This window comes from Achroia grisella, unplaced genomic scaffold (assembly GCF_030625045.1).
Source record: "Achroia grisella isolate CSIRO2021 unplaced genomic scaffold, CSIRO_AGI_Agris_v1 utg1920, whole genome shotgun sequence".
Taxonomy (NCBI): domain Eukaryota; kingdom Metazoa; phylum Arthropoda; class Insecta; order Lepidoptera; family Pyralidae; genus Achroia; species Achroia grisella.
Genome location: NW_026712695.1, coordinates 1302870 through 1326869, shown reverse-complemented (window position 1 = coordinate 1326869; position 24000 = coordinate 1302870). Strand labels below are relative to the sequence as shown.

Genomic DNA, 24000 nt, shown 5'->3' with positions numbered 1-24000 from the left:
TACCCCATGACCTCAAAATCACGTAATGTGGTGGGACCCCTTTAACCTAATTAACATTTTCATTATCTAGGGAACTAACAATCCATTATCTAGGGAAGAAAAATATGCATTGCAATAAAATTCCTAAGAGCCTAATGAATCGATACCAGTATTGTGTTAGAAATGGATTGGGCGAGAAACTGATGTCATGTTTTTGTATACAATAGATTTAAAGTGATTACGGTTCCACATATGTACTAATCATATATATATATATATATATATGATTAGTATCACATGCTTGGTGAAATTAATCCAGACAATCTTCCATCAAGGGTTTGAAATGCTAAAAATACAACAGTTAGTATGAAGCTACAGCTTAGATTCAGGATCCACAGCAAATTAAAAAAACATTATGGCACTTTATTTAATAATTAGGTGGGAGCATATGGGTAGTTCTATAAATGAACAATAAGAAATGTTTTAGGCTTTTCTATTTATTAAAGTGACTGACTGAAGACTACTGACCGAACCAGAAGCAATTACAATAATTTACGTCGTTTTAAGTTACATAGCTCCTAATACTAAAAAATTTATACCTCTAGGAATGTTCCTACAGGTAGACAATACTTCTATGTTTGATTTGAACCTAGTTATCTCACCTAACACTACTTGTTATCGTTATAATATTTAAAAATATAGATTTTAAATAAATTTTTCAGTCAGAATATCTATTAATTCGAAAGAACTATGAAATTGAAATAATCTTAACCTTGCAGATATCGTGCGGGTAGGTTCAGATTTAATTGACTTTTAGAATTTTATTTAATTTCTTTAGAGATACTTTTTGGAGTCGATAATGTCGATAAGGTAAAGGTAGCAGTGTTACAATAGCAAAAAGTGAACGGTTTTTAGAGCACTGCAAAATTTTATATCCTTTTATAGTACCGCAATTTGAGAGTATTCAGTTTCCAGTCATCAGGGTCAAATGTTATACCTGTAGAGCATTATATTTTTGCTGGATATATTTTCTGTGTAAAATTTTTACACAAATAGAATATTATAACAGTGAATTTAGAATATGTGAAATCCATAATAAAGTTCTTTTATACTGTTCATATGTTTTCTCGGAACATACAATATTCTTCCACAACAACTTCTATTTGTCCTATCTACCCTAAATTGGGGGATATACCATAATTTAGTATCATTGGGCACGAATGAATGAAAATACGCATACATTTCGATCATGACGTTCGAGAACATTCGAATGTTTATTTTATTATTTGTTTTGCACGGTCATAGATACTAGCTGTTTCTGTAGCATAATATCGGTTCAACTCCGGTTTGAAATAAACCGAATTCCAAATAGAACTAGATTATAAAAGTGATTTGAGCAAATAAATTATGTTGTGTATTATGAGCTCCAACATAATGTGATCATAATAAACATGTAGGAATTCACTATACCCTTTAATTTTTTTTTGGTTCGGTATTTCCATTTTCAGGGAAAGGCAAAAGGACTCAGCCCATACAGCCATTTACCATGTAATTCAAGGTATCGGTGACAGTCGATGTCAGTGTCATCAAGTAGCATGTCGGCATGTCACATTATTTAACAATTGTCAACTTTTTTGTTTGTTTTAGTTTTCTAACTGTTAATCTATTACTCACTTCACACTTGTAGTAAAAGTATCCTTCTGTTTACTTATTGATAAAGAAACTGATAACTGGTTTGATAACGTTCATATTCACTACGATCGTCTGTCATTAACATTAGCCAGTAGACATTCAGTATTCACTGCTGTGAGCAGTATGAACAGTTTTTAGTTGATTGCATTTTAACTTCAGCAGTTCATTCGCAATTTTTATTTATCTTCATTCAGAGACTTCAGTTATAATTTTATTTAATTTGCTAACTATTATTGCAGTTCATATAAAATGGCAGAAAAGCAAATCAAAAACAGAGTTTGCATTATTGGATCAGGAAATTGGTGAGATTTCTCTTTTAAAAAAATTACTTGCGTGCTTTTGTTAATTATACACTTATTAGTTGATCACCTTTAAACTACTCGAGATATGACCTTAATACAATGATGACATAATGTAGTTTATATCTTTTAGTTATGTACTTTTTGTTTTTTGTTTTCTATGAAGTTTCAAATTTGAAATTGTAATTTAAAAACGGTTGCCAGGATGCCTCTTAACCATCTTATCTATTGTTATAATTATAACAAGGAAATGTAAATGTCAACACAATTTTAAGCTTAAGTATGTATTTTTTTCACTACCATGAACATAGAAAATATATGTATATATTAAAAGGTTTACAAATGTAAAATTTTTTATTTCCTAATAACACATGCCATCAGATATAATCGATTGGGCACAAAAATTACTTACTTTATTTAATTTATTTTCAATTTTTCATGAAGGGGTTCAGCAATTGCAAAAATTGTTGGAAAAAATGCAGCCAGACTTTCCAATTTTGAAGACCGTGTGACAATGTGGGTTTATGAGGAATTAATTGAAGGGAAGAAACTGACAGAAATTATTAATGAAACACATGAGAATGTAAAATATTTGCCAGGACACAAACTACCTGCAAATGTGGTAAGTAAAGTTCAACTTTTTATTAGATTTACTATAGATTATACTATAATAAAAGTGAGTATTAGCTGAACTTTTAAATTTATGGAGAAATATTTGTTGAATAAAGCCTATTATTCTCTAAACTATTATTTAGCAGACAACCTTATATAGAGTTAATTGTCCAGACAGTAATTTTTACTTTAAATATGTTAGACATATACCTACAATGCTATGTAATATTTAAATTTTGAAATTGGCTAAAAAATAATAATAAAAAAATGAAATAAAATGCACTAGATGAGCTTCTTGCCCCCTACTACTCAACTGAAGTAGCTAGCCAGACAGGTAGGTATGGATATTGGTAAAAAATAAGACATGCACAAGAGACGGAAAGGTTTTATGTTTATAAATATAATAATAAGCAGATTTATATTATATTATTACAAAAAAAAGAACATTTTTCTTAAAAAGTCTCAAATAAGAAATATCTGAAAGAGAAGCCCTTATACCTATATTGTAACAAATTATACACTTGGAACACATTTCAAATATGATTTGTATGAAACATATGACACCATGGTTTCAAGCTGAATTGTATATTTTGCAATTTCAGACTGTTTGAAATGAAACATTGTAGGAACTGCATTGTAATTCAATTAAGACACCAGTGTCAAAAGAAACTGGCAGCTGTGCCAAGATAGGATATTATATAAGTATAATATCCTATCTTGGCACTTGGTTATGCCAATATGTTATATTAAATTCTGCTTATAATATTTACCACACTAACTTATCTTTGATATGTACCTTATAATAAGTTTAGTTTTGAGGACATGTGACATTTCACAATGCTATATTTACTTCAGAAATTATTATATATATATATGTATACCTATATATTAATATTTTACACATAACTTGCCTATAAGATTTTATGTCATGCGTATATATATTATATTTGTGTGTAACATATATAAGTTTCAAAAGTTATTTTTATTTCGAAATGGAACAGTTCTCTATTTAACATTGTGCTTTCTGTTCTACCAACATACTTTTATCTTCCAATATATTAGAATTTTATTATTAAATAGATTAGGTGTTCTATCCTCTAATAGATTGGACTGGTGTTCTTGTAGATTTGCAAATTATTTTGTTAATGATTTATTGACCTTCACTGACATTCATTGTTATAAAGACAATAATACTGGGTATATATGTTATATAAGCTGTACCTATATCCTTCTTACTTCTGGGATTCTCGAGCATGGTCGGAACTGCTTTACTCTACTAATCCCCAGTCCCGCCCCCATGTAAATGCTGCTCTCATCTATAGGACCATCAAAACCACTGACTCGATATCTAGATGCTCCTTGCACCTATCTCAGTCTTATGACCTGGTTCAGAGAAGTGCCATGAGAATTGTGGATGATCTCAATGTCACTAGAGATATAGACCCTCATAGTGAGGTAAGACTTAGCCTGACTTTGCCTGTTCTATTGAATACATATATTATACAATGGATTGTGTTCTAAGAAATTAATTTAATATGATGTCCGCAGCAACCTTATACCATTACACCACTTGGCTTCGGAAGGAAATTCATCCTCACACTATGAAACTTCAGTCATTTCAGAGGCATTTACTTTTACGGACACTCATATAATCAAATGAACTACCTATGAGGACTATAGGGGTGTTTCAAGAAGTGTATGTTAGGGTTTTTTGAGAGACGGCAATGCACACGTTTATTAACATTTACCATCAGATGGGTCGTATTCTTGGTTGCCACCACTGTGGTATATATTTATGTGTATAAAAAACGTCTTTGGTTTCAGCAAAATATTAAAAGTATTTACATATTTATAATCTAAAAAATAAATATTAAATTTAACAAAAAATGTATATTTATTGTTTGAAGAATAAATACAGATTGAGAACTAGAACTTTGTGATATCTAGATATTTGCAGTGTCACGTGCATAGAATCTATTTATATCTTTCTATCATAAGGGAGTTGTTCCATTGCCAATGTCATTAGGTAACCATTCAATGCTATCAGGTTTATTGTGTCTGAATGTTAAGTGTCTATATAAAGAACAGGCAAATGTAATCTATAATTATTTTGTATCTGTATTCCATTTACGTTTCATTGTATTATTAGGTTTCGTACGTGTTTTAAGCACAGTTAAGAATTGAAAGTGAAAAATTAATAAAAAACGTCGTGTACATTATCTTATACAGACACAATGTCAAATATTGCTTTCACTCCCATTTAATTTCGATGTTATTATTTAATAACAAAACAATATATTAAAATTAAGTAGGTAATGGTTATTAAATGACGCTTATTACGGCTAATCTGCTGCCCTAATTTGGTTATAATTTGATATAAGACAATAATACTTTAAATGTAAAAAGCATCTTGCATTAAGGGCTTTTTACCTAACCATATAGTTTTGTGATAATATAAAAATAATCTATTTGCTTATAAATCAGACTTACAAATAGGTAAATAACACGCTTGTAACTAATGTATATGCAGGTATAAATAATGTCGCTTATTATCAAAGGCTTGAAGATTACAAAAACTTCGTTGGTGCTATAAATACCTACAATCAAACAAACCACATAAATTCGCAAAACATTTTATTCTTAATATGACACTTTGTCCGTGCGTCTGTTACAGCGTTATATTCTAGGAATTGCTCATGGCATCGAATCGATATATTGAATAGCCTAAAGCTGTTTATTTAGCTGCTTTTAACTGTTTGTTACTTAATAACTCATTTTCAATATTTCTTCGATGCACAATTCCGACTCGCACTTGATTGATTTTATAAAGCAGGAGACAAAATTTTATGTAAACATTCTACATTATAAAGTAAGAGATATTATAGAGCTTGTATTAGTATTCTGTTAATTGAACACCTAAAGTAATGGAAAATTTTTACTTGCATGATTTATAAATGAGTTGGACCGTCTATAATGCCTTTAGTTTGAATATGATTAACCGTCAATTCTATATTTTTTATATCTTATTTAACTTAATCTAGATTTTATACACACAATAATGTAAATATAAAATGTTGTAACTTGGTGTACTTTAAAAATTGTAACATTGTATCTTGTACTTTATTTATGGACACTAATTAATGAAATGCTTCATTTAATAGTAATTAATTAATTAAATATATTTTTTGTTTATATAGGTTGCTGTCCCTGATTTGGTAGATGCGGCTAAGGATGCAGATATCCTCATTTTCGTTGTGCCTCATCAATTCGTACGAACTATATGTTCTACGCTTCTTGGGAAAATAAAGCCAACCGCGGCTGCACTATCATTAATAAAGGTATTTCCCTCTGATCGATATAACAGAAAATTTAATCAAATTGATATCAATGTTTAATTTTTTGGTTTATAAACACTGACTGAACCTACTCACTGTACTGCTATAATGTCAAATATACTGTGCTGGCCTCTCAATTATTTTAATTCACAAATGAATTAGTAATTTTAATAAAGTATTTATAACAGAGTTATAAACACTTAAAATGGTTTATCTACTTTTACGTAATTCGCATCCGTTGATTGACTGGTATATAAAATTTTGCTGTGTGTTTCAGGGCTTCGATATCGCAGAAGGAGGTGGCATTGATCTGATTTCCCACATCATCACAAGATGTTTGAAAATTCCTTGTGCTGTGCTCATGGGAGCTAATATTGCATCCGAGGTTTGTACATAGTATATAGTAGTTCTATGCGTAATCAAGCTGGAATATTTTTTTAATTTCCTATAATTAATATGTACGATCATTTTTATGAAGTATACCTAGTCAATTCATCTACAATAAAAAATAGTAGTTTATACCTACCTAGTTAAGTAATTGTTTTCGTAAAGACAATTGCATTAAAAAATGCCCATACAACAATTAACATTAACGTATCTCATTTTTTCGAAATCATTATCTCTGATTGATATTATTGATCAATTCCGAAGTTTTTATAATAGATCGATAGTGGTTGTTCTTTTATAGATTGTCTAAAAGTATACTTTATTCGTAGTCTACTTAAAACCATTATTAAGTAGATGATATCTAAACTATACTTTATTGATAGTCAACATTTTATGCGTTTGTATGTCTAGAATAATCGCCTGTTCACCGTAGGGCTCGCTAATTTATAATAATTATAATTTATAGTTTCGTCTCCGGTTTTGTATGAGTTAATTGCTCTTACCAATTACACATGTGAATGAGTAATAACTACACTTGAAATGAAGTCCAGTGCTATAAATATATAAGTAAATACTTAGCATTGGACTTCATTCCAAGTAATTGCTGCTGAGTGATAAGATACTCTTTAACGTAAATACATGATTAATTTTGTTCACTATACAATGTTATGGGTTGAGTAAATAATTTTATTCCTTCTAGTAAACTGAAAGCCATGGAAATCTTTATCCATTGTATATTCCTTGTTCTATTTAGCTAATATAAACTAGATAGAGACAAACAGAATTTCTATCCTCATCATTAGTCATCTTCATTGGTGTCTCGTCAGATATTCTTCAGGGATTATACACTTAGTCCATTACTATTTAAGGTTTTTATCAATAATGACGACTCGTGAGTTAGTGACTTCCTACTCTGACTCGGTCGTTAAATCGAATCTGAAGCGATATGAGAAACTTTGTGTCAATATAAATACCATTCTAGTTAGTGGAAAACGCTGATAACAAATCAAATATTAGTCGAAGACAGTGACAACATATTTAGAAGCAAGACACAAATACATAATTATTTTTTATGTTTACATAACAGCGGACTTCTATCATGATGATATTAACAATATATGACCAACACTGGGCGTAAATTTCACATATAAATTGAAAATTAATTAATTAAAGTTGACGTAGATAACGTATAACATGCACTCAAGACAAATAAAGACGCTTATTTTTCAATTGGATAAAAACTTTCTGAACCATAGAATTTATCAATATAAAATATTTATATATTCTCTCAGGTAGCAGAAGAAAAATTCTGCGAGACTACTATCGGGTGCCGCGATGTATTGCTGGCACCGGTATTGCGTGACATCATACAGACGGAATATTTCAGGGTTGTAGTCGTCGATGACGAGGACGCTGTCGAGATCTGCGGAGCTCTTAAGGTTTAATCATGATTTCTTTCTCTAATTACTGTAACACTAATATTTAATAACGCATTATGTTTTAAGTATCACTTTTGGTGTCATGACATCCAGAAAAGCACTCCTAACAGTTGTGTCTGAAATTGTTTTGAAAATCTTATTTCATAATTTATTGAAGGTGATTCTTATGTCATATAAAGTTTGTTTAACACAATTTCTTATTAGTTTAATATTGAATTAAACAAAGAATTATGAAAATACAATAAGTTTTGTGTTTGAAATTTGAGCATGAAATGCAGGGAAAACACTACGGTCTGTGATACAATAGGCATAATAGGTAACTTATTCCTAGTCAGGTCAAAATTGAGTACATACGAGTATTATACCATGTGACATATATTACATACATTACACTACTTTTGTATGAAGACTCGTGGAATATGGGTCTTTGTGCAGCTAGACGAGTGTTATACTCTTTCTGTTACGTCACCAGTTTTTTTGATGAAAATTTTACAAATTCTTAAGTAACAAATATTAATATTTCTTATAGAACATAGTTGCTGTGGGTGCTGGATTTGTTGACGGTCTTGGTTTCGGTGATAACACAAAAGCAGCAGTTATTCGGCTAGGTCTTATGGAAATGATCAAATTCGTTGATGTATTTTACCCTGGTAGCAAGTTGAGTACATTCTTTGAATCTTGCGGGGTTGCCGATCTTGTTACCACTTGCTACGGTAAGTCTTATATATTAATTAAATAATAAGTATTTCAATTCAAAGATACTATGTATGCGTACTTATACCTGGTTATCAACAAGAGTTCGGCCCATCCAAATTTTTTTTTACGTTTTGCATTCCCACTACACTACATGCTATATCCTTTACCTTAATTTAATTCTATACACAGGTTTCGGTTATATAAAGCCTCAAGCTTTACTAAGGCCGCCCATCCAAGTCTAGTGCGTTTAGATATTTATTTCAAAAGCAATAAATAAAAAAATATTAAAACTATGATGCACAAATACAAAAATAAAGGTGCATATGGCGGACTTAACACCATAAGGTATTTTCTCCCAGTCGATCATAGGGTAAACAGAGATTAGTGGGCAGTGTGTTTAAGTAAAGTGTTTAATAACATGAAATTATAACATAAAATATATTAAGGTTTTAGAGAATCGATAACATAAACTGACATATTGGAAAAAATATTTCGAGTATAATACTGATTGCAACATTTCAGGTATTTCGTTGCCAGAATCTGTTCGCACAAATATGACATAATATCATTAGCACACATTCTCTGAATTCATGTTAGCTGTTAAATGTTTGCTAAAACTTGCATTCTCCTTTAAACAATGTATGATTTTTTATAAATTTGTATTAAATTTATTTAAAATAATCGTTACAAAAATAACAATACATTAGAACACAAAGTATAACGAACTTTGTTGTCAATGTCTTCCACTCAGATTTCGATTTATCTTATTTATTTTTGTACCTCATTTGTTAATGAATCACCGAGATATACTTCCGAGGGACTTTGATTGTCCTTTGTTAGAAATTAAATGAGCGGATTAAAGCCCATCGCGGGCCGCGCTTTGCTCGCGGACCGTACTTTGCCCATCAATGTAGGTTATAAACCTCGACATTTTGGTACAAACAAATGGCATTAGTCGATAATGTCGATAATATTTACACACATCCGTTTATATACGCAGAAGCACAAAAATAGTATGTTAATTATTATAATAGATAAAATATTTATCTAAAAGATAATAGGGATTGACTTGATAAAATAAACCCTTATCAGCTGTATTACCTGTTTGTTACTAACAATATGTAATACTTGTTATGTAGGTATTATTATAGTCTTCACTTCCACTTACAAATACTTCCATTACATCAGATATTATCTGTTATGTAACATTCCAAACTTAAAGAATGTACAATTTTATCGAAGTAGTGTTTACATAAAGTCTTTATTTTAGGTAATTTAAAAAACAACACATAAATAAGTAATATTTAATGTATTACTTATTTATGTGTTTCATACTTTGACTCTTATATTTTTGTTCTATATCAACTACTATACATTCATTTTAATCTTACCAAAAAATATATTTGAACTACATTTATTTACAAAAAGCAACATGCAAGTTTCTTGCTCAAGAATAATATGCCTGAACCTCGTAAAAATTCCTTAAATTAAAAAGTACCTTTTTTTTAATTTGTGTTAACTAGGGTTTATTTTTATTCTAATAGTATCCGATAGTAGTTGTATCGTTACAAAATTTGCCTTGTAAATATATTGTTATATATATATAGTAAGAAACAACATATTTATAAATAAAAATGTGAGCAAGGGTGGGCTTATCTCTGAAAGAGATCTCTTCCAGCCAACCTAACGCTGTGTCAGTGGACATATAGCGGATAATGGTAGTACAAGAGTTCTAAATACACAAATAGAATATTACTATGTACAGTCAATATATTTATAATACATGTATAAAAATATACTATACTAAATAAAGCAAATATATATAAATATATATAATATATAACGACCTAAGCACATAAATACATTAAGCGATTAAATATTTTAGTATTGTAGACTTTGAGTTAATCCTTGTTAGAAGAGCGTTTTTAATTTATGTTATGAATAGTCCGAATAACCAGTACTGTCTCGCAACTTGATAAGAGACCTGATCTAGACATCAGCCGGCAAAAAATAATCAGGTATTGTTAGTTGAGTATAAAACATTCTACGAAACAATTTCGATATATTGTAGGTGGCAGAAATAGGCGAGTAGCAGAAGCCTTTGTGAAAACAGGCCGTTCTATAAAAGAACTAGAAGATGAGATGTTGAATGGACAGAAACTTCAGGGACCAATAACTGCCGATGAAGTGAACCACATGCTGGCTAACAAAAATATGGAGAACAGGTAAGTTTATTACAATTTAAAATAAATTATGCCGACTTCTATTTTAATTATGTTATTGGTTTATATTATTTTGTTATATTACTTTGAATTCAGTGGAATTAAACTACTGTACTAGCGACTACTTGATCACAAAAAGGAAATGTAGGTAATGCTAGTGATAGTCTGGTCTCCGCACTGAATTTGTGGGCTCACACATGCTACTGTTAGCAGAATTAAACAAAATAATATAAATCGATTATGCTTACAGTAACTATTAAGAACAACCCAAAATCAGTGTTTATATCATGTTACTTTATTCATAGGTATTACTTGTCACTTTTGTAGGTCCTGTATGGTATAGGTAAGTGATAAACGGTTAGTGATACGTTCGTGAGCTAAGGTTAAACCACACATTAATGATAGATCGAATTATTGCAGTGTGAGAAGTAGAAAAATAACTAAATATTATAGTATTCATTATTTCGCTATTTTATTTCTAACACTACATATTGTATTATATAACAGTTCATTCATCGAGTTGATGGAAAAATCCAGTAATATAAATGCCCGTTAAAATCGGTATGTGACGTTTGTATTATAACGATTAACGTTAATTGAACGATACGGTATAGTGTGACGACCAAATACACACGGAATATGTAGTATAAATGATAAAATAGTACTATTATAATTACATAATATTATTATATTTAAATACTGCGCCGACCCCAAATAATATGATAAAGGCAAGGCAATGACGTTATTATATATATATATGTTAACAGTTTCCAAAAGAATTAATACATGAAGAAATACGTATCATTTAGAATAACACATATTTATGATGTGATCTATGAGGTGGCACTATCATGCGTCCTATCACGCCACCTACAAACGATGTATTAGTAGATCTATCAATAATCAATGTAATATTCTGTAACGAATGAACGACCTATGACGAACTCTCACACGACCTATCACGCGACCTATGCGACAACTATTATCGTGTTGACGCGTCTAGCTACGTGATTTATGTTTATCACTATAGTGTACATACAAACCAACTGTTCGTGCATTGAAGAAAAAACCAACTAAACAAAGCGTGCTGATTAAAGAGACCGTAGCTGCTTCGTGTTTAATTATATTGTACACGTAAAAAACGCGTGCGTATAATACTAGGCATTACATAATAATTAATAAAGTAATTTGACAATAGTGGTGCACGTATTCTGTGTTACTAAACAGTTTTAAATATTTTTTGGTGGTAGTAACAAATTAACAAATATAGCGTATTTCGAATCGCATTTTATGCTTTTTTTATTATTAACTAGCTGTCCCGGCAAACGGTGTTTTGCCATATAAATTAATAACGCAATAAAAAAATAGGGGTTGATGATAGAAGGGTGAAAATTTAGGATTGCATGTATTTTTGTATGTTGTATCATAAAAAAATAGAAACTAAAAATTTTGTCTAAAAAATAAAAAAAAAATTATGGGTGGACTACCCCTAACATTTAGGGGGATGAAAAATAGATGTTGGCCGATTCTCATAACTATTCAATGCGCTCACAAAATTTCATGAGAATCGGTCAAGCCGTTTCAGAGGAGTATGGAAACGAAAACTGTGACACTAGAATTTTATATATAAGATATATGTATAATAATAATAAAGATATCAATATTTTTGAAGTAACATAAAATTAAATGCTAATGTAGATGCGTGTACACACATTTTGCATAATTTCATTTAAATGTGTATGAAAATAGAATATCTTGGCTCATACCCATGTAGTTTGTGTAGGTTAAATCAGCTTGCACTGTATTTTGTACATTTTAATACGCTCTTCATGACAATCATCGTATAAACAAAACTGTTTAAAAGCATTTACTTAATACTATGAAGTAAAATAGACAGATTTTTTAGAATATTTTGAAATTTATGTGTATTTTTCTTGTTTCTTCCTAATCATATTACTGGACGAATTTAAGTTGGTTTCTCTGCTCTCTCACGTAACCTAATTGAACTGGCTACATACAGTTAAGTTTACTCACACTATAGTATAGACTAACACTTTAGTATTTTGTCAATTTCTAATATTTTAAAAGGTTACTTCATATTGCAACGGAAGTACTGAAGTGTTTATATGTTATTGTATCGCTTTAACCGAGGGTAGCGCTTAGCAACTGATATGAATTGGATATGTATAGACTAATAGTAGTAGATAGTATATTTTTTCTCTTTGAGAAGGGTGAAATATTGCATTTACCCGTCCTATTTATTTATTTATTATATTTGAGCGACCAGCAAGACATCCACTATGTAGTTACACTTACTATTATTTCCGAGAAGTTCATATATATAGTGTTGACTTAATTAATGATTGCCACGGCATGTGTAAATGTTTACAGAAGTTTATTTCGTTTTTATTTTCTTTTTATATGAAAACTATCGCTTCTGGAAATGAGCATTTGAAATCGTGCACCTCCCTTGAGATATATATGTATACCGGGTAATTTAATACCACTATTTTTTATGTTACAGGTTTCCACTTTTCACAGCTGTGTTCCGTATCTGCCGAGGCGAGCTAAAACCTAGTGACTTCATTGACTGTATACGCAGTCATCCAGAACACATGTAAGACTCATTCCATGCATCAGCTTCCTATTTGCCAAGCTTACATTTAGATCATTATACAGCCCGTTATGTAGAATAGAGGCAATAACTTAACACAGTGTGTAGATTTATTATACAAGGTACTAGTACTTAGATAAACTGTACAGTCACCGACATTGACGGAATTGATAGATGTCGCAATTATTTCGTTTAAATAAAAGCATAAAAATTTCATTTTTTCTTTACTGTGATGTTACAAGAGCTATTTATTCATAAATTCTCACTTTCCTTTAGAATCATTAAAAAATTATTTTATCCAATGCTGTTTCTTTCGTTCATGATTAAACTTTTAATAAGCTTATACTTGTTTCTTCGTATTTTTTTAAGCAATTGCCAGTACCCAAATAAGCTTAATGTTTGTATGTATATCTAAAATACGTAACCTTGCAATATTATAGCAACATTGTGCTCTACAATAAGATATTGCACTTACTGAGTTTGACGAGATTTTAATAGACACCATGATTACTTGTTAACTGACAGTTGTTCATCACCTTAAACTTAAATGTACGCCCATCTCCTTTAAAAAAATAACATTGTAAAGTGATCCCGAATTAAAACTCAGCCGAAGTCTAAGGTTCAAAGAGCACACACTAAGCGCATAAACAAGCACTTAAAGCGACATCTATCGAAATCAATGTGTGTGTCTGTAGTGATGAATATGTTGACTGCAATTTGCTTTGAAATATATTTTTAATTTAATTTTAGCCTGATTGTTAATCGGACTATATATATGCTTTAAATAAAAACATTTATATTAGTATGTTTCAATTAGGTTATTGATAATACACTTTAAAAAAATCCATGTAGAGCTATTTTTATTGTTTCACTTGTACTCTCAATTGGACATACATTCGTATCTGTTAGTTTTTTTGTACTATCAACTTAATTAAATACATCAAAAGATGCATGTTGACAATAAGCATTATTATATTATTCGTTATAAAATGTTAATAACTTGCAGTCATATTATTCATTCTATTTACAGTAAGTTAAAAGCATGAACAGAAGCATCTTGTCGTTTAACAAACTGACAGTAGATTTGAAGTATGTATACTTTGCTATTAATATAGAATAGGTAGTGGATACTATTTTTATCATTGTTGATGTATTAACTGTCAAATTAGCTAACAAATTTCACTAGCACAAGGTTTGTTATCTAGTTTTGACTACTAGCCTCTGTATAAATGAACATATTCGAGTGGTTGTTGAGATAAAGTTTATTGATGTTGTAAAGACCTACATAGTAGTTGAATACAGACATAGTTAATAATGTATCGTGTGTATGTATCGTAAGAGTAACTTGTAATAATATATTTTATCAATTTAATCTTATCTTAGCTATTCCACGTTTTCCCGAATAGGAATTACTACCTGTAACCAAAATTACGGTGTCCATAATAAACATGTTGAAAATAAACTATTCTTTCCTTAACAACAATATTACCATATTTACAGTCTTCTTTACTTTTATACCGGATAACTTAGTTTATCGCGTGAAAAAAAATATCGCATGATAGTTACACGACGGCTATTCTATTGATATTAAAATCATTAAACAATTACCTCATTTATTTCTCAGAAGGCAATTTGTGTCAGATTATATTTTGGATAATTGACCAACAGATATGACTACTTTTTCAAATGTATTTAAGCCATAGTCATTTGCCATTTTCATTTGAACGACATAAGTTATCCGGTGTATATATGTATCACGTTTTGTCTTACTTATTCAATTATATAAATACGTATCACGAACATCTTATCATGACCTTACGACATTGAATAGCTTGCATCGAAGGTCGAAGGTCATATATCCGTTTATCAACACTTGTGCAATTCTTCCGCTGCAAGGTTATTTGTCAGTGCACATTTGTTATTTATTTGCCTTTACCATAATTCCTTTAATATTTCAGATTCGGTCCTAAAAATATCAGTATATACTAAATGCGATTTTGAAAGTATACGAAATTTTTTTATAACAGTGTGCTTGTATTTTTTGTATGTAAAAGCTATATATTTTTCTATATGCATGTTTGTTTTATGAATATATGTTTGTTTTGTCTTTCTGTGTTTTAATAATACGATATTTCCATTCCAACGGCTGTATGAACTTTTAATTGCCATATATCGGGATATTAAACATTGTTGTCACATCCTTTCAAAAGGAGAATTTATCTTGAAAGAAAAAAATAAAACATTTATTAAATATCACGACGAAACCTACGCGATAAATAGGACAAACATCATGGTGCTGGTAATAATTTATTAATTTCAGTAGTTTTACTGACATTTCACTAATATTTTAGGGAACAGTCGCAGCCCAAATGTTCTCTGTGACCTGAGTGACGGGCCCCATCAGTGCTTGACATCAAGTTGAGATTATCGCATTCCAGTCAACTGCACATACTGCACATGTCACTACCTGAGGCATTGCTATTCAGATTTACCACTTTAATATACAAATTGGTTAAACCATAATTGTCAAATTTTCTATTTATGTTCATTTGATTTGCACCATCCAGCTTAATTTTGTAAACCTAACATCATATATGTGTATTACAGTTTTATTATTGTGTTCATATAAGTGTTGTAAAAAGAGGTATAATAACTATTTTAAAAGTGATAGTATAATACATTTCTGTAGGGAGCGCGATAAGTGCAATAATTTAAGAAAATTAGTGCTATTACTGAGATGTATTGGCTTTCATTGTTACGCAAATATACACGGTTGTCTTGTCGTACACATAAACGACTAAAAGAAATAATGATATGTAATAGTAATTACTATTATATATTGCTTAAAAAAATGTTCAGGCATGAAAGACTCATTGCTGCAGATAGGTATATAGGTATATTTGATTTTAAACTAGACAGATTATGTAAAGATTATAATGTACAGCGTAGTTCAGAGTGCTTTCAAATACGACTTTTTTAATTGAAGAATCAGGCGTTTTGATATTGTGCAATATGTCGTGATGGCACCTTTCAATATATAATGTCTTAAGACATGGCTTATTCGTATTGTTATAAAAAAGTGTTTTTGTTTATTGTAACAAATAAATTTGATAGTAATGCTTCACAAAGCATTATATTTATTTATGGTTTAATCAATGTTAAATATTTTAAAACAAATCTGAATCATTGCAAAACACAAATGTTTTCTAAACAATGTTACAATATTATGATACAAATAATAACTTTGCAGTTATTTCAATTAGTACTACTTCGTTAATTTTTGATCATTCAATAGGTGTATTGTTTAAGATTAAGTGAATAAAGTTCCGTAATAAATCTATTTGTTCAGTTGTACATTTTTAGAAAACAAATTTCATTTGCACTTTCCTATGTGAATCATGTTATTATATGTGATGTATTTTTATTTTGTGTTACTTTCTATTTTTGCCAACAACTTTTTAAAAACACGTATTTTTTTATTGAATTTAATTTATGTTATTACATTTTCAAACACATCGATAAATTGAACTATTTCTGCATTTAGTATACAAAATAGAATGAAAATCTTAGATTAGGCTTGGGCATGTTGTTCACTATCAATTTATAAGGATTATTGAGAAATGTTTATATCGGGCATATTATTCTCTCATATTTTAGGGGATAGTGAATTGAGTAATGTAGTATAATAAAAAAAAGAGAAATTGTACTTAGATACCTAATTAGAAATTCTCGCCTTTTGTTGCGGAATTGTAATTCGTTAAATATTTATCACAAGCCATTTTTCCTAGTCTATATTCTAAAAATATGTTAGATACAATATAAAATGTACTTATGTGTTAAAATGCAGTGGTGAAGATGATGCAATAAATAGTTTAATAATTAATCCAACCATGACGTACTGTTGTAGGGTTAAAGAAAATCTATAGATGTTGGATTATTTTATGATTTCTTGCTGTTATTTTCATAGTGTAAATAGACTTTCGCTTTGTAAAAATGTTTTTATGTCGTTCTAGTTAATAGTTCGGTACCTTTACTATTGCGTCAATTTGTCAATCGTTTAAATAAGCAGTATACGTAAAAACAGAAGCCTTAATTACAGTAAATAAAAAATAAAACATACATATTTAGTTTTTTTCAGGGTAGTTTCGGATAGTTAGAAAATCACATTGCTGTGTAAGCTAAATTTAGGAGGTAAGATCTAAATATGTCGGCTTCTGTTTTTATATTATAGGTAAGCAATATTTTGTACTGAGCAATATTTTGTTTTTCATGATTATACAGTGTCAGATAAAAATGGTTTATTATTTTCAGATATAAGATACGTAATTATATACATACCTACCTACTATGAATTCTAAACAGCGACATTTAAGTAACAGTATTTTATTGCATTAAGATTCTTTCAGAAATACTTACAAAAAAAATCAAGAAACTTCATTAAATTTCTAGTAGGTTGAATAGTGGAAAAATTTAACTTTTTCAGCAACTACGAATATTGTTTTAAATAGACAAAAGAGGCGTAAAAAACAAAAGTTTATAAAACGGACAAGAACTATAGCGCTAGTTCGCATATCTATAATATCTAGTACCTCAATACATTCCGAATAATTTAATGTCTTTATTATAAATTTTACGTTTACGTATGTTTGACGGCGTTGGTGGACTAGCGGTTTAGCACACCGATTTATTTTCAATGGTTGATTCCTTGCACAGTACAAACGTTTGAATTCGCGAGTTTGTATATACAAAAACAAGTATCAAGTATTTTAGTCAGTTGTTTAGTACCCAGAATACAAGCTGTTTATTTGGAAACAAATGGCGCTGTATGAATTATCCAGTTTATTATTAGGTATTTTTTATGTAAAAGGAATTTACATGGATTTATACCTCACAAAGAATATATATCTATTTTAAAAAAGTTTTTTTTTTTTTTAATAAGGTAGCTATATACATGGCTTAATTAAAGTTGGAGGAGCAGGAAGAACTTGTTACATTTAGCTACAGCGTTTGAATATTCATCTACATTCACATTATCTCCTTTTTGTGGTAACTAATTCAGCACTAATCGTTTCATTATGTATCGTGTTCAGTATATTATGCCATTATATAAATTAGAAATTTAATTATGTATTGGTAAGTACATGAGTAATCTTGTCTATAATTTTTTTATTAGCCCTTGATAAATTGAATTGAATTAACAACTGAACATAATTGAACCTAATCTATGTGTATGAACATATATATAATATATATAATAACTGGTTTCGAAGGTTTTGGATAAAAAACATCAAGATGGCTTTATAGTAATTAAGTTTACCTAACACTTAACATTCTACGAATTAGGTATCAGCCACAACATGAATTACATAATTCTTATCTTGAATAAAAAGGTTTATTAATTTTTGTATTTTTTTTTCAGGATGAAAGTGGACAATTAGTTACACAAATATTTAGTTATTTTAGTCTTCTCGAAATTAGATAGATCTTTGAATAATTAATTTAAATATTTTTAAAAGATTAGACGTACCTATGTAGACTATTTGTGCCCCAGTGATTTGTATTAGTGTGAAAGTTATTTACAATTACGTAATATGTTGTTATCTATACATTTTAATATAAACTTTATAGTTTTAAGTAGGTAATTAATGTGTATATTCAATCTGAATATATATGTAATAATAAAAAGAAATAGGTTGATATAACGATATTGTTAGTATACACTAAACTTTCTTGACTTGCTATTTGTCAAGAATACAAACCATCACTTCTTTATCCTGCTAATGCCGATTCTCGCAGACTTATCGTGCGTTATTAAACAATGTACAAAATATAAATGGTTGCTTCGGTGATTGGAATACGAATTTTTAATAATTATTAAATGAGCAATTCATTTCTATACACTATTTTTTCTTGACTGACTATTTTTCAAGAATAAAGACTCACTACTTTATCCTGCTGATGGTGATGCTAGCTGTCTCATCGTGCGCTATTAAACAATGGACAAACATATAATTGATTGCTTCGGTGATTGTAATACGAATTTTTAATAATTATTAAATGTGCAATTCATTTCTGAGTTCAACTATTTTCTATGAAATATCTGTATATAAAAGAATCTTATAAAAAAATAAACAGTCTAAATAAACTTTATTGCAATTATTTCTGACTACTCTTTTTACTGGTTTATTATGAAGATCTAAAGGTATTGTTAGGATTGATGATAATGGTAAGATACATATGCCTGCGTTCAGGGCCGGTCCTCAGCGCCCATGCATGCAATTTATTTTTTATTATTATATTATATATATTTATTTTTATGCAAGCGCGGTTAATGTCTCTGGCTGCGTTAACGGTTTATGGTAGCGGGGCATAGTGGAGGATAATAGGATGACCATGAAATCAAGTCAGCTGCCCATCATGTCGAATTCCAATTGGAAATAAACCACGACGGTTTTAAGGGAGAGCCGTAGTGGACGTTAACTGGACATGATAATTGCTAGCACTGGGGCCCCTGATCCCCATTATTAACAATCTTCTTCCCCATGATGTTGATAAACATATAATTATTGTTAACAACTTAAGTGTTGAAATTAACATTGGATAGTCGTATAAAAGAACAAATGTACTTAATGTTAAAGAGATATAAATAGAATCATAAAAAGTATGGCGCTTGTGCTAAATTTTATCATTGTATTTAACTCGACCACTAAGATAAGCATTGGTTGTTTCTAATGAATAAAAGGCATGACTGCTTTCAAAATTTGTATTAATTTGTACGTTGTAAGACAGAACATTTTCGTTTATCTTCCGAGACATTTTTTATATAACCATTATAAAAATCTAACGCTGATATTTCTCTTTTACCTACTATTCTGAGCGATTTGAAATGTATATATTTTCTATCTCTACATAATATCTTAACGGCTTCTGATTTTTGGCAAAATTCAAGTGTTCCTACTGGCACGCTGGGGTCTGCAACATAGTTATCGTATATGAAAGCATTAAACAATTTCATCTGTTTATCTCTAAATTTTGTAGTTAATGGATATAAACCATATATTGCTCGATAGAGATTATACACTTGTAATGCATCCATTTCTGTCCATCTTACTTCACTTAAAGTTTTATTAATTTTTTTAGCTGAAAAGAAATAATAAATACTTTATTGCATTCCTGCAATACATTCTTTTGTAGCCTGTCTGTAAGAGATTACGACGACAATTAGTTATAGAAATTGTTGGAATATTTTCTAAACCGTTATTTAACTAAACATATTTATAAAGTTTTCAATATCTACATTGTTTATGCCTATTACATAAGATTTATGAAACTATTCAGTTTTAGGTGTGGTTTAGTATTCAGTAAATAATAATAATAACTATGTCACGCTACACAAGTGCGACATAGTTATTAAGGATTTTAAGTACACACATAGTTATTAAGGGCGTTAATTAGGACATATTTTAATTATAGCATCATTACTGCTAGTATATACATTGTAAAATAAAAATCAGTTCTTTTTCTTTCTCATCCATTGCAATATTTTGGAATAAATGTAACAATTATTCATGTCTATAGGTTTTAGTATTTTATTTTTTAAGTAATATATATATGTCTTTGTTTCTCTTTAAAAATACTTTTAGAAATTATATGCAATGATATTTCATATACCACCTACTTAACATAAATTATATATTGTTCTTTTAGTGACCATAATCACAGATGATTAATATTTAACAAATTAATTACCATATGTAACACCCTCCGAACTTTGTGGTTTAGTCTGGGTCAAACTGTCTGGTAATGATTCTATGCATTGCACTAACATGTCTGCACCAATCTCTGACAGTTGTTCAGTTAATTCTGGTAACCTTATATCTTGTGAAATTGGAACTATTTTTTGACTTATAATTTCACCTGAAAATACAAATCACTTTAGTATTCTAACATTGTCCATCTCCTTTTATTATTGAATATATCTACATTAATGGTACTAGTACTACTAGGTCTTAATTTTTAATTACAATATACAAAACTTGGATGTACGTATACCCAATAAACTGTTCTACAAAACTATAACATATATAGTAAAATATTACTAAAAATGAGATGTGAACATACCCACATCAAATACATCAGGTTTGATTTTCATAAGTGTGACTCCAGTTATTTGGTCACCATGTAATAATGTGTGAATGATAGGTGCAGCTCCACGCCACCTTGGTAATAAACTTGGATGTACATTTACCATTCCCCTATAAAATAATACTGATGCAGAATATAGTACATAATTACAATGTATATAATTAGTGCACACAGGGATAGATAGGTATAATTAGTGTGCATAGGGATAGGAAAAAATTTAATCCAAAATTGCATTTGGATAAGAAATGATACTAGCCATTGATGAAAGACAAGTGCTATAAAGGAAATACATACAGTAGCAAAAAAGTTATTTAAATGTAAGAAATAAAGGATATAATGTATAATAGAATAATAAAGATTATTACTATTATTGTGGCAATATTGTTATTATTATTCCAGTAACTTAGGTAGCCACATCATCTATCATCATATTATCAGGACTATGCAGCATAGATGACTGGAATACTTAGGCATTGGATCTTATATTACCTACCAATTCATACTGTGATCAAGGTAGCAACAGACATTTTGAAGGCCAATAGACACAAAACAGAATATTTGCATTTAAGTAATAAGAATATTTTTTAATAACAGTAACAAAGAAATTTGTGACAGACACAGAAAATTTGTGAAAGAAATTTGTGTCTTGTAAATGAGGGTGGATTGAAAAGTTCGCGGCCTCAGCAAGAAAACAATACAAAATAAAAAACAAAAGTAATTTTATTTTTCCATGTAATCTCCACTTAACTCAATGCACTTCTTCCATCTGGTTTCCAACGCCTGTATGTCAGTCATAAAAAAGTTTCTTTAAGGCCTTCAAAAAGGCACCCACAGTAGCTTTGACCTCCTCATTTGATACAAATTTTTGACCTCCAATGTTTTTTTTTAGGTTTGGGATTAAATGAAAGTCTGAAGGTGCCAAATCAGGGGAACAGTAATTCAAAGCCACAATCACGATTTTGAGCCATAGATTTAACAGATGTTTGAACGCGTGCATTATCCTGATGGAACAACAATTCTTGCAGAGTAATTCTGGCCTTTTCTCTTTGATTGTTTCACGCAAATGATGTAAAAGGGTGCAGTAATAAGCTGAGTTTATAGTTTCACCTTTTGCAAGTAGTGGTAGTCCACCAATAGTGTCTGCAATCTCCCTGATGGTTAATCTCCGATCTGCTAATATCAGATCACAGATTTGTCATAAGTCATAGACATCATAGACCAGCTGGAGCGAGCAGGTTATCTTCAATACTCTCTCGTCCACTTTTAAATTCTGCAACCCACTTTTTTACAGTTGTATACTACGGAGCAGATTCTCCGAATGTTGTTGACATATCTTCATGAATATTTTATGGAGTTAGTTTTTTTTAAACAGGTATTTGATGACTGCATGTGGCACAATTTTCTCCATTCTTTAAAGATGCTGCACTTAGGCTTAATGCTATTGCAATAGAATTTAGTAGAGAATAGAAGTAATAACCATTGGGTAAGCAAGGAAGGAGGAATTCTTGAACTATTTCAATTACATTAAAATAGTTCAAGAATTTATGTGTTAGGCCACAAATATTTCGATCTACCCTCTACAATATGATGAAGGAAATGCAGAAAATTTTTTAGCACTTCTATATATCTTTATATATAGAAAGGAATATAATGGACAATTGTACAATTACAATTACTACTCTTGATTCTAAGAAGCCTATATAATTACAAAATTTTTAAATAATCTACTTGACAGTTACTCACATAGGGAAATGTTGTAGAACTGAGTGTTTGATTAAATGACCAAATGCAACAATTAATCCAATATCATATTCTCCAGGTTGAATTGTAAGAGGCCATGTTAATATTTGTAATCTTTCACTTGCAGCATATTTTTCAATTACTGTCCTATTTTTTGAAGTGTTACTTGTAACAATGTTTAAACATTTAATTTTATGGCTATTTTTCCTGCAATAAGACAGAATTTAAATTACAGTAAAAACTGAAACTATGATAATAATGTTAAGATGTAAAACATTTTTGTGTTAGCATAAGTACTAGCACAATATTATGTTTTACATACAATATGCCCACAAATTACAATGTATATGACTGATGAATGAGATCACTTAGAACTATTATCATCATCAGATCTAATGATTCCGCTACCAGTTTGAGTTAGTTACAAAAGAGACGAAGACAGAGTTACGTGAAAGAATAAAAGAAATCGGTTCTCTTTGCTTACCTTGTAAAGAACCTACAGTTACAATAAATAGTATTTATAATCATTGTATTACTGACCTGAATTCGTTTACTTTCCTCAAACTACTAAGTGCTATACTGTCAGAGCCAAAAAAAAGCACATTGTAAGAACGTTTGCTGTAAAAATTCCTCATGTATTCATATTGTTTTCTACCGATTATTCGAGAGAGATTATTGATTTCATATAGCATTTTCCTTTTTACACTTATTATTAGTTAATCATGGCTATTTTAGAAGTAGACTCGTTTATATTTTTAAATATTATTGCAACTTCGTTATATATTTCATGATTAGATAATGTAAATTTCATAAGGTGATATATTGAAACGTTGAACGGTT

At 29.8% G+C, this 24000-nt stretch overlaps 2 protein-coding genes across 5 annotated transcripts; one reads left to right on the top strand and one right to left on the bottom strand.

The window, feature by feature from the left end:
* The first annotated feature begins 1626 nt into the window (after nucleotides 1-1626).
* LOC131841810 (glycerol-3-phosphate dehydrogenase [NAD(+)], cytoplasmic) lies at nucleotides 1627-19431 on the top strand. 3 transcript variants are annotated; one of them, XM_059190144.1, is made up of 9 exons: nucleotides 1627-1973; nucleotides 2415-2592; nucleotides 5780-5920; nucleotides 6195-6302; nucleotides 7597-7743; nucleotides 8273-8456; nucleotides 10511-10664; nucleotides 13186-13278; nucleotides 18695-19431. In XM_059190144.1, exons 1-9 carry the CDS (start codon nucleotides 1921-1923, stop codon nucleotides 18711-18713), a joined length of 1077 nt encoding a protein of 358 aa, XP_059046127.1. In that variant the 5' UTR covers nucleotides 1627-1920; the 3' UTR covers nucleotides 18714-19431. The 3 variants fall into 3 exon arrangements, with proteins under 3 accessions (XP_059046127.1, XP_059046124.1, XP_059046126.1); XM_059190141.1 differs by lacking the exon at nucleotides 18695-19431 and adding an exon at nucleotides 15627-16161; XM_059190143.1 differs by lacking the exon at nucleotides 18695-19431 and adding an exon at nucleotides 15234-15382.
* A 163-nt stretch (nucleotides 19432-19594) lies between these two features.
* LOC131841811 (methionyl-tRNA formyltransferase, mitochondrial) lies at nucleotides 19595-24000 on the bottom strand. Of its 2 annotated transcripts, none has more exons than XM_059190146.1 (5): nucleotides 23701-24000; nucleotides 23164-23367; nucleotides 21397-21494; nucleotides 21025-21192; nucleotides 19595-20415 (listed from the first exon to the last, which is right to left on the bottom strand). In XM_059190146.1, exons 1-5 carry the CDS (start codon nucleotides 23850-23852, stop codon nucleotides 20042-20044), a joined length of 996 nt encoding a protein of 331 aa, XP_059046129.1. In that variant the 5' UTR covers nucleotides 23853-24000; the 3' UTR covers nucleotides 19595-20041. The 2 variants fall into 2 exon arrangements, with proteins under 2 accessions (XP_059046129.1, XP_059046128.1); XM_059190145.1 differs by having other exon boundaries at nucleotides 19601-20415; nucleotides 21397-21530.

What these genes read in the sequence shown, in the direction of transcription:
- LOC131841810 (XM_059190141.1), top strand. Translation starts at nt 1,921, where the DNA reads ATGGCAGAAAAGCAAATCAAAAACAGAGTTTGCATTATTGGATCAGGA. An exon ending in ACAAACTACCTGCAAATGTG is followed by an intron (nt 2,593 to 5,779) that starts GTAAGTAAAGTT and finishes TTGTTTATATAG; the next exon opens with GTTGCTGTCCCTGATTTGGT. An exon ending in AGATCTGCGGAGCTCTTAAG is followed by an intron (nt 7,744 to 8,272) that starts GTTTAATCATGA and finishes TATTTCTTATAG; the next exon opens with AACATAGTTGCTGTGGGTGC.
- LOC131841811 (XM_059190145.1), bottom strand. Translation starts at nt 23,852, where the DNA reads ATGCTATATGAAATCAATAATCTCTCTCGAATAATCGGTAGAAAACAA. An exon ending in GTTCTACAACATTTCCCTAT is followed by an intron (nt 21,531 to 23,163) that starts GTGAGTAACTGT and finishes ATTATTTTATAG; the next exon opens with GGGAATGGTAAATGTACATC. An exon ending in TTCGGAGGGTGTTACATATG is followed by an intron (nt 20,416 to 21,024) that starts GTAATTAATTTG and finishes ATTTCTTTTCAG; the next exon opens with CTAAAAAAATTAATAAAACT.